This window comes from Dendropsophus ebraccatus, chromosome 15 (assembly GCF_027789765.1).
Source record: "Dendropsophus ebraccatus isolate aDenEbr1 chromosome 15, aDenEbr1.pat, whole genome shotgun sequence".
NCBI lineage: Eukaryota > Metazoa > Chordata > Amphibia > Anura > Hylidae > Dendropsophus > Dendropsophus ebraccatus.
Window position 1 is genome coordinate 64,755,075 of NC_091468.1, and position 15,988 is coordinate 64,771,062.

General features: G+C 46.7%; 2 protein-coding genes across 4 annotated transcripts in view; one reads left to right on the forward strand and one right to left on the reverse strand.

Moving 5' to 3' along the window:
- FSAF1 (40S small subunit processome assembly factor 1) lies at positions 1-14,658 on the reverse strand. 3 transcript variants are annotated; one of them, XM_069954661.1, is made up of 7 exons: positions 14,457-14,658; positions 10,999-11,312; positions 8,869-8,919; positions 7,798-7,893; positions 6,002-6,088; positions 4,700-4,752; positions 1-448 (listed from the first exon to the last, which is right to left on the reverse strand). In XM_069954661.1, exons 1-7 carry the CDS (start codon positions 14,518-14,520, stop codon positions 331-333), a joined length of 783 nt encoding a protein of 260 aa, XP_069810762.1. In that variant the 5' UTR covers positions 14,521-14,658; the 3' UTR covers positions 1-330. The 3 variants fall into 3 exon arrangements, with proteins under 3 accessions (XP_069810762.1, XP_069810761.1, XP_069810760.1); XM_069954660.1 differs by having other exon boundaries at positions 1-454; positions 14,457-14,657; XM_069954659.1 differs by having other exon boundaries at positions 1-457; positions 14,457-14,656.
- Positions 14,624-15,988, forward strand: part of GNPAT (glyceronephosphate O-acyltransferase) — a 21,554-nt gene continuing 20,189 nt past the window's right edge. Inside the window, exon 1 of the mRNA XM_069954658.1 lies at positions 14,624-14,822. Coding sequence (XP_069810759.1) covers positions 14,793-14,822 — 30 coding nt within the window. The 5' untranslated portion in view covers positions 14,624-14,792. The remainder of the gene's footprint in view (positions 14,823-15,988) is intronic.

A 15,988-nucleotide genomic window follows, 5' to 3' on the forward strand; every position in this document is an offset into this window, starting at 1 on the left:
TCAGTTCATCAAGAGAATATATTAGAATACAGTGTATTAAAAACAAAAAAATTTTTGCACAAATTACTGGAATAATCTGAAATAGCCAAAAATGGCCAATCTTCTGCTAAGATGCAGTTGCTCTAGAGGAAAGATAACACAGGTGTATTATGGTGAGCAGCCATGTTGCAGAATACACAGTCTCTTCTGCTGGAGAAAAACGTCTGCAGCGTAAATCCCAATGTCATTATTAACTTTCAAAGTTCTTGGAAGCCACAGGTCTGTACAATCAGCAAGATGTACGGATCCACATCAGCATTCAGTCCCGGACTATGTGAAATGTTCATAGATTCATTTAATTATTTTGGACTTTTTAATCTTCTCAATATCTTTCCCACTTAGGATCAATGCTCCATCTCTAAACCGTCCTACTTGTCCTGACGGGGCTGTTCTTGAGCCTTTTGTTTTTCTGGGTCTCCTTAAAATAAAAAAAAAATAAAAAAAAAAGAGAAAAGAAAAGAAAAACTGGGCATTTTAGTGGATTCTTCCAATTCCCATTACTATATATAAAACATTAGGTAATAAAAAGTTAAAGAAACCTTGCAATTGGTTCTTATGACCGTTTTAGCTCTGTCTCCCTGCTAGGCCCTCTGATGTGTCTGCTGTGTTTATAGCTGTTGTCTAGGTTCCCGTCCACCTCTCTGTGTCATCAGAAGCGACTACCTCTGTGTTATCACACTGACAGCTCCCAGCTCAGTGGATTTGTCAGAGTTGGTGTAGATGAGCTAAGCACAGAACAGCAGAGCACAGGCCAGCAGCCATGAAGCCAGGCTTAGTCAGTGTTGGACTGGCCCACCAGAGGAATGGAGGATCTATGGTGGGCCCCTAGCCCAGTGTCAGCACCAGACTGGGACCCCTGCTCCTGGGGTGCCCACTCAGCCGCCAACTGAACCTACTCCAACACCTTTAAGCGCTCCTACAAGTGCTTCCAGTTACATGCAGTGCTCTGATTGACAAGGCAAGGAGCCATTGGCTCCTCGCTCTGCCAATAACTCTTGTGATCACAGACAGTGTTATGCCTGCAGTCACAAAAGACCACTCTCTGAGGTTAGGTGCACAAGTGACATCACTCGTGCGTTACTTGAGCCCTAATAATGAGAGAAGCCTTTTGGAGACACCGCGAGAACGGAAGCCACATGAGTACTGGTATTTTATTTTATTTAAGATTACAAGGGGGGAGCGGCTGTCACATCGAAAGAGTTCCCTATATGACGGATACTACCTAATGGAGGGCACTTACTGCCCGGAGCTACATACTTAGGGGATACTGCCAACTGGAGGGGGAAGGGGGGGGAGGGGCAGGGGAATACCTACATTGGGAACTCACCAGTAGGGGAGCTACCAACATGAGGGACACGTACATGGGGGATACTACCAACAGGGGGCCTAATACTATATGGGGGGCACTGAGGGTTGGCTAGCTGCAAAATGGAGGCACAGAGGGCCTTACTAGTGTAAGGATTCCCGGGGGGGTCCTAACTACTGTCAGAGCACAGAGAGGGCCTATTTACTATATGGAGGCACAAAGGGGCCTTACTACAATATGGGGATCAAAAAGTGGCCTAACTACTGTGCGGAGGCCCCAAGGGACTGATCTTTTATGCACAGAGGGACCTACCTACTATATTTGGGCACAAAGGGTCCTAACAACTATATGGGGACATAGATTGGTTTAACTACTAGATGGGTCACAGAGAGGGTCAATCTACTATAGGGGGCCATACATTGGGTTCTTTTCTATATATGAGGGTCATGGGGTAAAATGTGGGCACTGCTACAGTGTGGAGCATTACAGATGGATAATTTGTATAGAGGTAAGGATGGTGCTGGATCAAAGATCCTAAAATCTTAGCCTGGCAGATTTTGCGAAGACAAGGCATGACAGGTGACATGGTTATAGTCAGTGCCTCAGGTCAGGTATCACCCCAGGTGTTCTCTGGTGGCATATCCTTAGATTGTGAACTGTTGGGGGAACTTGAGGACTGAAGGAGAAACTGATCTACACAACAATCGTTATCTTCTTATGCTATCGCCATTTATTGCCGGGTAGTTCTCTCAGAGACTACAACTCCCAGCATACCCTGAGAGCATCATAAGTGTAGGGCATTCTGAGAGTTAAGGCCTGTAATTCACAAGGGAGAAGTCAATACAGATACAGAGGGGTCCATTATGTTCATCAGCATGTCATTCCTCACTGGTTCTTCATTGGTGGGCCCCCAGAATCAATTCCTCTGGTGGGCCCCAGGTACCCCAGTCTGATACTGGCCCTAGTGCTGCTGGTGAACCAATCACAGTGAAGGAGCCCGCCCACCGAGGAAACCAGGAAGTGGAGCAATCGTTACCTGATCTCATGAATATGCCCAACACCAGGCCCTATATTGGGGTGAATGACATTTATATACAGCATGTCGGTGGGGTAGACTCAATTGGTTTGGCACTTGCAGTGGGTGTCATTTGTAACATATAGCTGGCACCATGCTGCAATGGCTAACCCTGGAGCCAACGTCAACTTATTGAAGCCAATATTGACCAAGGCACCTGAGTGAAAGGAGCTCCCTCTGAGAGCGTCTCAACACCCCAGTAATGTGATCGCAGGGTGCCAGTGGGTTCCTATGGTGGATGGGGCTCTAAGAAAGTCCCAGTGCCATGTACAAAGGCCTATAAGGCCTGCAAGGTATTAAAGGGGTTGTTCACCAATTTTTTTTTCCTTTCAAATCAACTGGTGCCAGAAAGTGCTAGCGATTTGTAATTTACTTCTAATAAAATTTTCAAGTCTTCCAGTACTTATCAGCTGCGTTATGTCCTGCAGGAAGTGGTGTATTCTCTCCAGTTTAGAGAGCAGGAGAGGTTTTCTATGGGGATCTGCTACTGCTCTGGACAGTTCCTGACATGGACAAAGGTGGCAGCAGAGAGCACTGTGCCAGACTGGAGAGAATACACCACTTCCTGCAGGACATACAGCAGCTAAGTACTGTAAGATTGGAGATTTTTTTATGAGAAGTAAATTACGAATCTCTGGCACCAGCTGATTTGAAAGAAATTTTTTAGGGGGTTAACTACCCCTTTAACCCATAGCTGCACCAGGACGTTATTGAACGTCCTCGTGCCGCTATGGGAGTTCAGAGGGGGGTCGCGCGGCGACCCCCCTCTGAACTGCCGCGATCCCGGGTGCCGCATGTAGCCCGGGCTCGCGGCTATTAGCGGGCACGGTCCGATCGCCGTGCCCGCTAATTAAGTACTTAGAAGCAGCTGTCAAAGTTGACAGCTGCTTCTAAATACTTCCTGATATGCATCCCTGGTGGTCTAGTGGGGGGATCGCCCCCCTGCGGCGCGATTGCGGGGGGGGCGATCCCTGCATCCATACCGGGCCGGGGTCTGCTCCGTAATGGCGCTGATCCCGGCTCGGCATTCTATTGCTTTTGGCTGCAGCAGCCAAAAGTAATAGAACACCGATCTCATGGATTCATGCAGTATAACTATACTGCATGGATCTCTGAGAGATCAGAGTGCATATACTAGAAGTCCCCCAGGGGGAATAACCCTAACCCCAGGGGGGCTTCTACCTTCTAGTATATGTGTAAAGTAAAAGAAAAAAGTATTTTTAATAACACAAAATCCCCTCCCCTAATAAAAGTCTGAATCACCCCCCTTTCCCCATTTTATAAATAAAAATAAATAAATAAATTAATAAACAAACATGTTTGCTATCGCCGCGTGCGTAATCGCCCGAACTATTAAGTAATCACATTCCTGATCTCACACGGTAAACGGCGGCAGCGCAAAAAAATCCCAAAGTGCAAAATTGCGCATTTTTGGTCGCATCAAATCCAGAATAATTGTAATAAAAAGCGATCAAAAAGTCGTATATGTGCAATCAAGGTACCGATAGAAAGATCACATCATGGCGCAAAAAATGACACCTCACACAGACCCATAGACCAAAGGATAAAAGCGCTATAAGCCTGGGAATGGAGCGATTTTAAGGAACGTATATTTTCTTTAAAAGGTTTTAATTTTTTACAAGCCATCAAATCAAATAAAAGTTATACATGTTACATATCGTTGTAATCGTAACAACTTAAGGAACATATATAACGAGTCAGTTTTACCCCAGGGCGAACATAGTAAAAACAACCCCCCCCCCCCAAATAAAAAAAAAACATTTTTTTTTCAATTTCACCACACATATAAATTTTTTCTGGTTTCCCGGCACATTTTAGGCAAAAATTACATCTGCCATAGCAAAGTACAATTAGTTGCGCAAAAAATAAGGGCTCATTTGGGTCTCTAGGTGGAAAAATGCAGGCGCTATGGCCTTATATACACGAGGAGGGAAAAACGAAAACGCAAAAATAAAAACTGGCTGTGTCCCCTAAGGGTTAAAGAAGCCATCAAAACATTTCATTGAATTCTTCTGTTTTCAGAGTTTGGAATAATATTATTATTATTTTTATTATTATTAATAATAATAATAAATAAGTATACACATTATATATATATATATATATATATATATATATATATATATATATATATATATATATATATATATATATATATATATATATATATATACACACACACACACACACACACACACACACACACACACATCATGGCAAACAAAGCTCATCCACTAAATGGCTCCCCAGATACTCACCTGTCATTCTTTCCTTGCTTTCGTTTTTTCTTTACAGGTTCTAAGTTATTTTCCTATAAAGAGTGAAACATGAAGTTAGTAGAAATGTAGTTTGATTGGCGATCTTCAGTATGGATTGCAGGAACACAACTACTACAGCCCCATAGACCATACTAGTGATGTGTATTGTTTCCAGTCTGGAGAGCAGGAGAGGTTTTCTATGGGGATTTGCTGTTGCTCCGGACAGTTCCTGACATGGACAGAGGTGGCAGCAGAGAGCACTGTGTCAGACTGGAGAGAATACACCGCTTCATGCAGGACATACAGCGGCTGATAAGTACTTGTGATGTAAATTTCAATAATTTTTTTTTTTAAGCAATTTATTTCGGTCAGAATATAAGCAGATGTAGTACTGCGCTATAATTTGCACCAGTTTCTGGCTTTGCAATAAAGAAATCTGTTGCTGGCCATGCCACCTGTAAGTAAAGCCCAACCATCTTATCAATCTTAAAGTGATATGTGCCAGGAAAACACTTTTTTGTAACATATTTTGTATTTTTTTTTTGTTTTGTGTATAGAGAGAGGGCTGTAGTGTTAAAAAAAAGAAAAAAAAGTTCCATTGGTCAGTGTCTGGGTGTTCAGGCCTCAACTGCTTGGAGAAGGGCTGCTCTGTGCCACATGATGAAGATGGACTCTCATTGTTACTCAGCTGTGTGCTTCTCTCACCACTTTTTTAGGGAATGTGTCATCAGAAAATCACTTAATTGTTTAAATTATGTTTTTATGTTAAACATATTTTCAAGGGATTTTTGGTGACATTTTTTTTCTAATTTTATCTATAAATATTATAAAATAATCCTGAGATCTTGCAGTTTTCATTCTCACCACTGGGGCAAAAATTAAGCTGAGACTTCCTGCTGTGTCTGCGGAGACGGCTGTAAAGAGATCTGTACAGCATTGCGGCAATATGTGACACCAGTAGGTAGAGGAGACAATAGAGGCTTCCAGTGGAATGACCCTTTTAAAAAGGTCACAAGTGCACTCAGTAATGTTTTACATTAATCTCTAGGGTACAGAGTCTGTTATTATGGTCTATGTCTATGAGTCTTGCTGTAAAGCGTGTCACTAAATGCTGTTAACAACAGCCCAGGCAAGATGGCCACCAAAACAATGTACAAATATGTAAAAAAACAGATTAGAATAAAAGAAAATTTAGGTGACATATTCCCTTTAAACACTCAGACCCAGACTGACCTATGACATGCCAATTGTTTGTTGTTTTATTATTTAATCACGTGACTGGAGGTGATGTCATGTACCCACCGTAACGGTTTTATCTTGCTGCACTTGCTCCTTTTCCTTCCTCTGCTTTTGGTAGAGCTTGTAATTCACATATTCTCTCTTAGGCGGCTAGAAAGAAAACATATTGTTAATGATGATATGATAATAATATAACAATAATATAATAGTATACACCAGCAACTCCGTGTGTCTCCTCTGGGTCCTAGAGCAACGTACTACTATGCAAAGTGGCATCAGACAGGTCAGAGAACGTGTGGACAGTGGGGACAGCTAGTTGCTGAAGTGCTAATGTGACGTCCTGTCCGTCAGCCGGTCTGAAGCTCCCAGAGTCCTCTCTGGTAATAGGAAAATCTTGTACTGATTCTAGCTGTACAGGGAAACCCTAAGTGACTGGAGGGTAAGTACTTATTTATGGGCAGGGCACAACAACAACATATAGAACTGCTAAACTGGTGCTCACTTTTCAAGCCCATTACAATGCTAGTTGACCGTGCAGCAAGGGCTGTATATATATTGTTAGTGATGTCCGTGCAGTCCTTGCTGTATACAGATAACAATAACGTTTAATACTTACCTGCCCACGCTCCCGTGTCCTCCTGCCTGCTTACCAATACCTGCAGCTGCCCCTGACATGTCTAAAGACGTCTCTTCAGCGACAGGCCGCTCATCCTGTCACTGGTAGATGGGACAGTGCCATGGCCAGTGATTGGCTGAGCAGGTGCCACTGCACAGAGGGCTTCAGAGGTGCCACCGGCTGCTGCGGTGAGTGGTGAAAAGCCAGGCGGACATGGGGGAGCGTGGGCAGGTAAGTATTGAACTTTATTATTTTCTAAACACTTTCAATGGCTACCGATCGTGCAACTCCTATTACACGGAGCGATGTGTGGTCGGCGGCCGATGATCTTTAAACCTGCTTGAAGACAGTGATCAGCCAATGATCTGCTCCTCGACGGATCGTTGTCTTTATTACATGGGACGATATCTGCCTGATCGGGCAGTTTAGTTCTAATGATATTTGAAAAGTAACATTTCTGGCTGAATAATGGCATGGTGAGCTAAGGAATAAGTATGTGCAGTGTCCTCTATAGAGAGCGGCTGGGTTGTGTGCATTACACCTCGGGCTGTGTGTCACGCCTCGGGCTGTGGGCATTATTATCCCTTGGGCTGTGTGTGTTACTCCTCGGGCTGTGGGCATTACGCCTCGGGCTGTGGGCATTACGCCTCGGGCTGTGGGCATTACGCCTCGGGCTGTGGGCATTACGCCTCGGGCTGTGGGCATTATTATCCCTCGGGCTGTGTGCATTACACCTTGGGTTGTGGGCATTATTATCCCTTGGGCTGTGTGTGTTACTCCTCGGGCTGTGTGCATTACACTTCGAGCTGTGGGCATTATTATCCCTTGGGCTGTGTGTGTTACTCCTCGGGCTGTGTGTGTGTTACTACTCGGGCAGTGTGTCACGCCTCGGGCTGTGTGCATTACACCTCGGGCTGTGGGCATTATTATCCCTTGGGCTGTGTGTGTTACGCCTCGGGCTGTGTGCATTACACCTCGGGCTGTTGGCATTATTATGCCTTGGGCTGTGTGTGTTACACCTCGGGCTGTGTGCATTATCCCTCGGGCTGTGTACATTACACCTCAGGCTGTGGGCATTATTATCCCTTGGGCTGTGTGTGTTACTCCTCGGGCAGTGTGTCACGCCTCGGGCTGTGTACATTACACCTTAGGCTGTGGGCATTATTATCCCTTGGGCTGTGTGTGTTACTCCTCGGGCAGTGTGTGTTACTCCTCGGGCAGTGCAGCAGTAATGAGCAGTCACCTTTGCCCCCAGCATTATCGCTCGCTCCTGTTCAAATTTTCTTTGAATGTCTTTTTTGTAGCCGGTGATCCCAAACTTGTGCACCTCCAGCCGAGCCTGGAACAATAGAATCAATGGTATTATTGGGAATACAGACATTGTAGAACAGCATCACCCCTCCCCCCAACTATCTCATCGCTCAATCTCTGATAGTACATAGTCAGGGATTACCCAGTTAGTCAGAGTTGTGCTCTTCCACATAATAAGTGTGCACAATTATTAGGCAACTGAGCACTTGGACCAAATCATTTTTAGAGGGATACAGGAACTATAGGTCCCCATATACCTTATACCTTTGTCAGCCGCACCCATCGCTCTTCTGACCGACCAATGGCGCATGGCGTTGGTGGACATAGGGGTTGGGTGTGATGGAAAAATCACCGGCCAACATATAAGCTGCAGCCAGAGACGTCTGATCGCAGATTTTTACGCTCAAGTTAAACACATGTTGAACAATCCCCCCTCCTGGAGACTAACGATTCCTTCTATACTAAGACTGCTGCTTTCTGCTGAAGACACAGAAATCTGTGTGTGAGCAGTTCACTCCATTTCTCCCTTCTGAGACAGCTATTGTAAACAGCATCCCTGGCCATCTGTCTCTGCAATGCCGGACAGTTAATCTAAGGCGAAGTTAAATGTGACCTTACTGTGATTATACTCCCTGCATCACAGAGTGCAGAAACAGACAGTCTCTGTAGGTTAGGTTGCAGTGCAGGGCGTTCACTCCGCCTAGGGCAGGATAGCATAGGTTATGTGATAGCATGGCATAACATTAATCTACCCCATACACCACCTATCTTTGCCCTTTGTTGTTATCCAGTCCCTTGGTGAACTACCCCTTTAAAAGTTATGTTTTATTTTCCATCCGAGATATTTTGGTTGATAAGTGATCCTATCCTTCTGGCGCAGATGTAGCAGACAGGACCCAGCGTTTGGTCCCCAATGACGGGCCTCATGCCTCCATGATGGAGTCAGTTCTGCCATCAGTTTTACCACCACATCAGAGGGAGACTTTGCTAGAACAGCACGCACCTTTTCAAAGTTGAACTCTTGGCCGCCGTCTGCTTCTGTCTTGTTGTTTTTCTGTTGTTAAAAGACAAATTGAAATATAAACTGTAATAACAGAAGAACACAAAGAGGAATCCACTACTATAATCATTTCTCTGATATCTATAAGAACAATATCACTCTATGCATCCCGACCCCAGCACAACCTTCCCAATGGGTCACTGCTATGGTGCAGGACATTTCAGTTTGCTAGCACTTCATTAAAGGGGCACTAAACTGGTTTCAGAAAGTTCTATAGATTTGTAATTTACTTCCATTTAAAAATCCCCAGTCTTCCCGTACTTATCAGCTGCTGTATGTCCTGCAGGAAGTAGTGTATTCTCTCCAGTCTCTCTGTCCATGTCAGGAACTGTGCAGAGCTGTAGCAAATCCCCATTGAAAATCTCTCCTGTTATGGACAGTTCCTGACATGGACAGAGGTGGCAGCAGAGAGCACTGTGTCAGACTGGAAAGAATATACCACTTCCTGCAGGACATACAGCAGCTGATAAGTACTGGAAGACTTGAGATTTTTAAAGAGAAGTAAATTGTAAACTTTCTGGCACCAGTTGATTTAAAGGAAAAAAAAAAAACCTTTAAAAAAAAAAAAAAAAAAAAAAAGCATTACTTGGCTCCAGTACTGGACAAAAGAAGCCATTGTGGAAATGGCAAGTTTACAGTGTCGCCATATCCCCTATAGACTGAAGGGCGACAATGCTTACCCAATAAGAGTAAGACTGGGTTCACACTACGTTTTTTTTCATCCTTTTTTGTTCATCTGTTTTTGCAAAAAAAAACTGATGGAAAAGCTGATGCATTCGTGTGCATCCAATTTTCTATTGACCTCCATTATGAAAAGAAAGGATCAGTTTTTTTTTTTTTTTTTTTTACGTACAACAAAAACACATTTTCATGTATGGTAAAAAAAATAAATAAAAAAAACCACGGATGAGTTTTGATCCTTTTTTTTTTAAGGTACGTTCTGCAGATCCGCAGCAGAATTTATTTAATTAAAGGACAACTCCCACAAAAATTTTTTTTTGCTCATTTAACACACATTACAAAGTTATATAACTTTGTAATGTGGTTAAATACCCGGCCTGGCCCCCTTCCCCCACTTTCGGACCCCCGACCCCCCACCCCGGAAGTTAAGGAATGTATACATTACCTATTACGATCGTCACGGTCCTCTTCTCCGGGGCGGCATCTGGTGACGACGACGTCAGAGCCGAGGGGCGGTCCGGGTCTTCTTCCTCCTCGGCGTCTTCATGCAAAGTGAATGGGGATGAAAAGGCTGCTGGTGCACATGCGCACCAGCAGCCTTTTCATTGGCTGGAGCGCATCACATGGCTTCCAGCTTGTTCAGCCCTGATTGGCTGAGCTTGCTGGAAGCCATGTGATGCGCTCCAGCCAATGAAAAGGCTGCCGGTGCGCAAGCGCACTGGCAGCCTTTTCCATCCCCTGGACCCGGAAGTTGGAGACATCGCTGGATGGCGGACGGCGGCGACGGAGAGGCGGACGGCGGGCGAATCGAGTGGCGATCGTCACCGGAGAGATGGTGAGTATGGTGTCTGTGTGTGTCTGTGTTTTTTTTTTTTTTTGGGGTCCCGCGGGAGTTGTCCTTTAACTGAACACAGCATCAAATCTGCTGCGGATCCTGTAGGTGTGAACGCACCCTTAATAGAAGTCAACGGAAAAACGGATCAAAACGAATGCACATAAATACATCAGCTTTTTCATCTGTTATTTTTGCAAAAAAAAAAAAAAAAAAAAGGATGAAAAAAATGAAATGTGAACCCGGCTTAAAGTGGTACTCCGGGCCAGCTGTATAATCCGTATCAGGCCGGGGAGAGGGTGGAAATAAAAAGCTTCGGTGACTTACCTTCCCGGTTCCACTGCCGGCTCCCGGATGGCGCCGACCCGTACCCCCTTCCTGGACTGAGCTGCGGCTTGAGACATGACGTCTCAAGGCAGCTCAGCCATTGAGTGGTTGTGGTGGAGTCCCGCCTCGGCCGCTGAGCTGCCTTGTGACTCATGTTCTCCGATGTTGAGAGGCTGGAGGGGGGGGGGGGGGGGTCTGTGGCGGCAGTACAGGCTGCTGGGATAGACACTTACCTCTGTGCTCACGTCCCTTATGTTCTTGTCTTTACTCTGATTCTTGTCTTTCCGACTAACAAAGGTCACGACCTTAGCGGACGAGGGCTCTGACCCTGGATGACCCGACACAGCGGGCTTCTCAGCCTGACCACTCAGTTCATTCCTAATAGAATCAAAGAACATGGAGATGGTTTTCTTCCCCCGTTTGGAGGACGTTACTGGCCGACAATCCTCTCCACGGCCGTTCACTTTATCAGCCTCCTTTTCTTCCGTCAGTGTAACGCTTTCTCCGCACTCGGGGACGTCATCTTCATGAGTCACAAAGTCATCACCTGAAAGGATGAAAATAGTATACGTTACACCTCGCTCGTGTTAGCTGAAACTTTTTTTCAAATTAACTGGTTTCAGAAAGTTATATAGATTTGTAATTTTCTTCTATTTAAAAAAACAAAGTCTTCCAGTACTTATCAGCTGCTGTATGTCCTGCAGGAAGTGGTGTATTCTTTCCAGTCTGACACAGCGCTCTCTGCTGCCACCTCTGTCCATGTCAGCAACTGTCCAGAGCAGTAGTAAATCGCGATAGAAATCCTCTCCTGTTCTCCAGACTGGAGAGAATCCACCACTTCCTGCAGGACATACAGTAGCTGATAAGTACTGGAAGGCTGGAGATTTTTAAATAGAAGTAAATTACAAAGCTATATAACAGGGGTCCTCAACTGGCGGACCGCGGTCCGAACCCGGACCGCGGAGGCCAGCTGTCCGGACCCCTGGTCAGACCTCCTAACCTCCCGGGACGGACCGGATCCGGGGCTGTTAGGAGGTCCCGCTCCCCATCGCACTGCCTCCCGCCCCATAGGCGTACTGTCCTTAGATGTCAGTACGCCTGTGGGGCTGGGGGCAGTGCCGGTCCGGCCCCCGGCTGATACGCGCTCTGTAGGGATGTCCCGGGGATTCCCCAGCAGAGCGCGCACCACAGACCTCAGTGTACGCCGCCGGCCTGCTCTACCGGAAGTGCAGGACGGCGACGTACACTGAGGTCACTGATGCGCGCTCTGCTGGGGAATCCCCGGGACGTCCCCAGAGAGCGCGTATCAGCCGGGGGCCGGACCGAGGGGAGAAGAGAAGAAGACAAGAAGACAGGCGCGGCGGGGGAGCGAGGTGCTAGGTGAGTTGTGGGTTGTTTGTTTTTTTTTCTCTGGGGGCTATCTATAAGGGGAGAGCGCACTGGGGGGCTATATACTACTGAGGGGAGCTCGAAGGGGGCTATATACTGCAGGGGGAGAGCACAGGGGGCTATATACTACTTGGGGGCTATATACTACTGGGGGGAGCTCACAGGGGGGCTATATACTACTGGGGGGGCTATATACTACTGGGGGGAGCTCACAGGGGCTATATACTGGGGGCTACATACTACTGAGGAGAGCTCACAGGGGGCTATATACTACAGGGGGAGAGCACAGGGGGCTATATACTACTTGGGGGGCTATATACTACTGGGGGGAACTCACAGGGGGGCTATATACTACTGGGGGGGCTATATACTACTGGGGGGGAGCTCACAGGGGGCTATATACTGGGGGCTATATACTACTGAGGAGAGCTCACAGGGGGCTATATACTACAGGGGGAGAGCACAGGGGGCTATATACTACTTGGGGGGCTATATACTACTGGGGGAGCTCACAGGGGGGGCTATATACTACTGGGGGGGGCTATATACTACTGGGGGGAGCTCACAGGGGGCTATATACTACTGGGGGGAGCTCACAGGGGGCTATATACTACAGGGGGAGAGCACAGGGGGGGCTATATACTACTGGGGGAGCTCACAGGGGGCTATATACTACAGGGGGAGAGCACAGGGGGGCTATATACTACTGGGGGAAGCTCACAGGGGGCTATATACTACTGGGGGGAGCTCAAAGGGGGCTATATACTACAGAGGGAGAGCACAGGGGGCTATATACTACTGGGGGTAGCTCACAGGGGCCTATATACTACTGGGGGGAGCTCAAAGGGGGCTATATACTACAGGGAGAGAGCACAGGGGGGCTATATACTACTGGGGGGCACTCACAGGGGGCTATATACTACAAGGGGAGAGCACAGGGGGGCTATATACTGCTGGGGGAGCAACAGGGGGCTATACACTACTGGGGGAGAGCGCACAGGGGGGGCTATACACTACTGGGGGAGCAACAGGGGGGGTTATATACTACCAGGGCAGTCACCCCCTTTGTACCGAATAGTAAAGGGCTGTTGAGAGAGAAAAAAATGCCAGTTTTCCTGCTAATAAGCAGCAATTCTGTATATAAATAGTTGAACGTTTGTGAAAATTAACAAAACACAATTTCCTACTGATGTTCAGCTCGGACCTTCACCTGACAATAGACCCCGGTAAGTGGAGCTTCACTAAAAGTTGTTGAGTACCCCTGCTATATAACTTTCTGAAACCAGTTGATTTGAAAGAAAAAGATTTTCAACATTCCGGTGGCGAGGTGTCAATGAGGCGTCCATGGCTTAGGGCCCTATTCCACCGGACGATTATCGTTCGCATAATCGTTAACGATTAACGATCTCAAACGACCGCTATTACGAAAGACCTGAAAACGTTCACTCATTTCCATGGAACGATAATCGTTACTTATGATCGTATTTGCGATCGTTTTTTCTTCGCTATTGCGTTCGTATCTACTGCGAACGACCGAATGACGTCTTATTCAACGCGAACGTTTTGCGAACGAGCAACGATAAAAATAGGTCCAGGTCTTATAAAGCGATCAACGATTTCTCGTTCGGATGTTAGTCGTTAACTGCATTTCAACCGAACGATTATCGTTTAGATTTGAACGATTTAACGATAATCTGAACGATAATCGTCCGGTGGAATAGGGCCCTAAGACCTGCAGCACCTCTCTCCCTGTCTTTCTTCTGTCGTCATGTCCCCAGGCTGGATCTTCACCTTCAGCAGCCATAGGGCACGGATGCTCTAGGCCCCGCCTCCATGACACAGTGCCGCCAATCTAAAGGCTGATAAGAAATTTGTAATTTACTTTTATTAAAAAATCTCAAGTCTTCCAGTACTTATCAGCTGTTGTTTGTGCTGCAGGAAGTGGTGTATTCTTTCCAGCCTGGAGCAGGAGAGGTATTCTATGGGGATTTGCTGCTGCAGTGTGGACAGTTCCTGATACGGACAGAGGTGGCAGCAGAGAGCAATGTGTCAGACTGGAGAGAATACACCACTTCCTGCAGGACATACAGCAGCTGATAAGTACTGGAATAAAAATTACAAATCTCTGCCCCTTGCTGGGACCAGCAACTATCGCTTTAACATTTCAGTCTGTGTTTCCTAATAACACTATGTGCTGGATATATAATATATACATATACCCAACCTGTAGCTCTTCATCTATTGCAAAACTACAACCCCCATCATTAGGCTGTAGAGGTTAGAAGGATCAGCCGATACTCACCGAAGTCATAGAGGTTGCTGAGCACAGACTCCAGCTGGTGTCTCGCATCTCCGCCGTCCGCCATGGTGACCGCAGACACTCCTCTCCTCTCCTCTCCTCTCTCACAGCAACATCAGACACGTGGGGCTGCAGCAGCTGCGCGGAAACACTGACAGAGGGAAGATTGGCCCCTGGCGGCCGCCGTAGGATCCGGGCTCCTGGGTTTGTCCTGCACGGCTTCCGTACCTGTCAAAAGTGGTCGTGACAGTTATGACGATCCCCACCCCTTCCTGTGCTTCTGTGTAACAAGTTGTTACTGTGCGGCGGGGAGCTGGTGATGAGAGAGGCGGAGGATCCATGGCCGCAGCTATGGGCACCCCGTACACCGTAAGTTCTCTCATTACAGGAGATGAATGGGGGCGCTGTGTACAGTGAGTGTATGTGCCCTGCTCCCAGTATATGTGCACGGGCCCCAGTATATATGCTCTGCTCCCAGTATATATGCTCTGCTCCCAGTATATGTGCACTGCTCCCAGTATACACTATGCTCCCAGTATATGCCCTGCTCCCAGTGTATAAGCACTGCTCCCAGTATATATGCACGGGTCCCAGTCTGTGCACTGCTCCCAGTATATGTGCCCTGCTCCCAGTATATGTGCCCTGCTCCCAGTATATATGCTCTGCTCCCAGTATATATTCCTTGCTCCCAGTATATATGCTCTGCTCCCAGTATACACTATGCTCCCAGTATATGCCCTGCTCCCAGTGTATAAGCACTGCTCCCAGTATATATGCACGGGTCCCAGTCTGTGCACTGCTCCCAGTATATGTGCCCTGCTCCCAGTATATGTGCCCTGCTCCCAGTATATATGCTCTGCTCCCAGTATATATTCCTTGCTCCCAGTATATATTCCTTGCTCCCAGTATATATGCTCTGCTCCCAGTATACACTATGCTCCCAGTATATGCCCTGCTCCCAGTGTATAAGCACTGCTCCCAGTATATATGCACGGGTCCCAGTCTGTGCACTGCTCCCAGTATAAGCAGTACTCCCAGTATATATGCCCTGCTCCCAGTATATGTGCACTGCTCCCAGTATATATTCAGTGCTCCCAGTATATATTCAGTGCTCCCAGTATATATGCAGTGCTTCCAGTCTATGATCTGCTCCCAGTATATATTCCTTGCTTCCAGTCTATGATCTGCTCCCAGTATATATTCCTTGCTCCCAGTGTATATTCCTTGCTCCCAGTATATATGCTCTGCTCCCAGTATATATTCCTTGCTCCCAGTATATATGCCCTGCTCCCAGTATATATGCCCTGCTCCCAGTATATATGCCCTGCTCCCAGTATATATTCCTTGCTCCCAGTATATATGCCCTGCTCCCAGTATATATGCCCTGCTCCCAGTATATATGCCCTGCTCCCAGTATATATGCCCTGCTCCCAGTATATATGCCCTGCTCCCAGTCTATGATCTGCTCCCAGTATATATTCCTTACTCCCAGTATATATGCTCTGCTCCCAGTATATATTCCTTACTCCCAGTAT

Coding starts and splice junctions, on each gene's coding strand:
- FSAF1 (XM_069954659.1), bottom strand. CDS start 14,520: ATGGCGGACGGCGGAGATGCGAGACACCAGCTGGAGTCTGTGCTCAGC. Junction 8,920..10,998: donor TAAGGGACGTGAGCACAGAG/GTAAGTGTCTAT, acceptor TTTTAACAACAG/AAAAACAACAAGACAGAAGC. Junction 6,089..7,797: donor CGATAATGCTGGGGGCAAAG/GTGACTGCTCAT, acceptor TTTTCTTTCTAG/CCGCCTAAGAGAGAATATGT.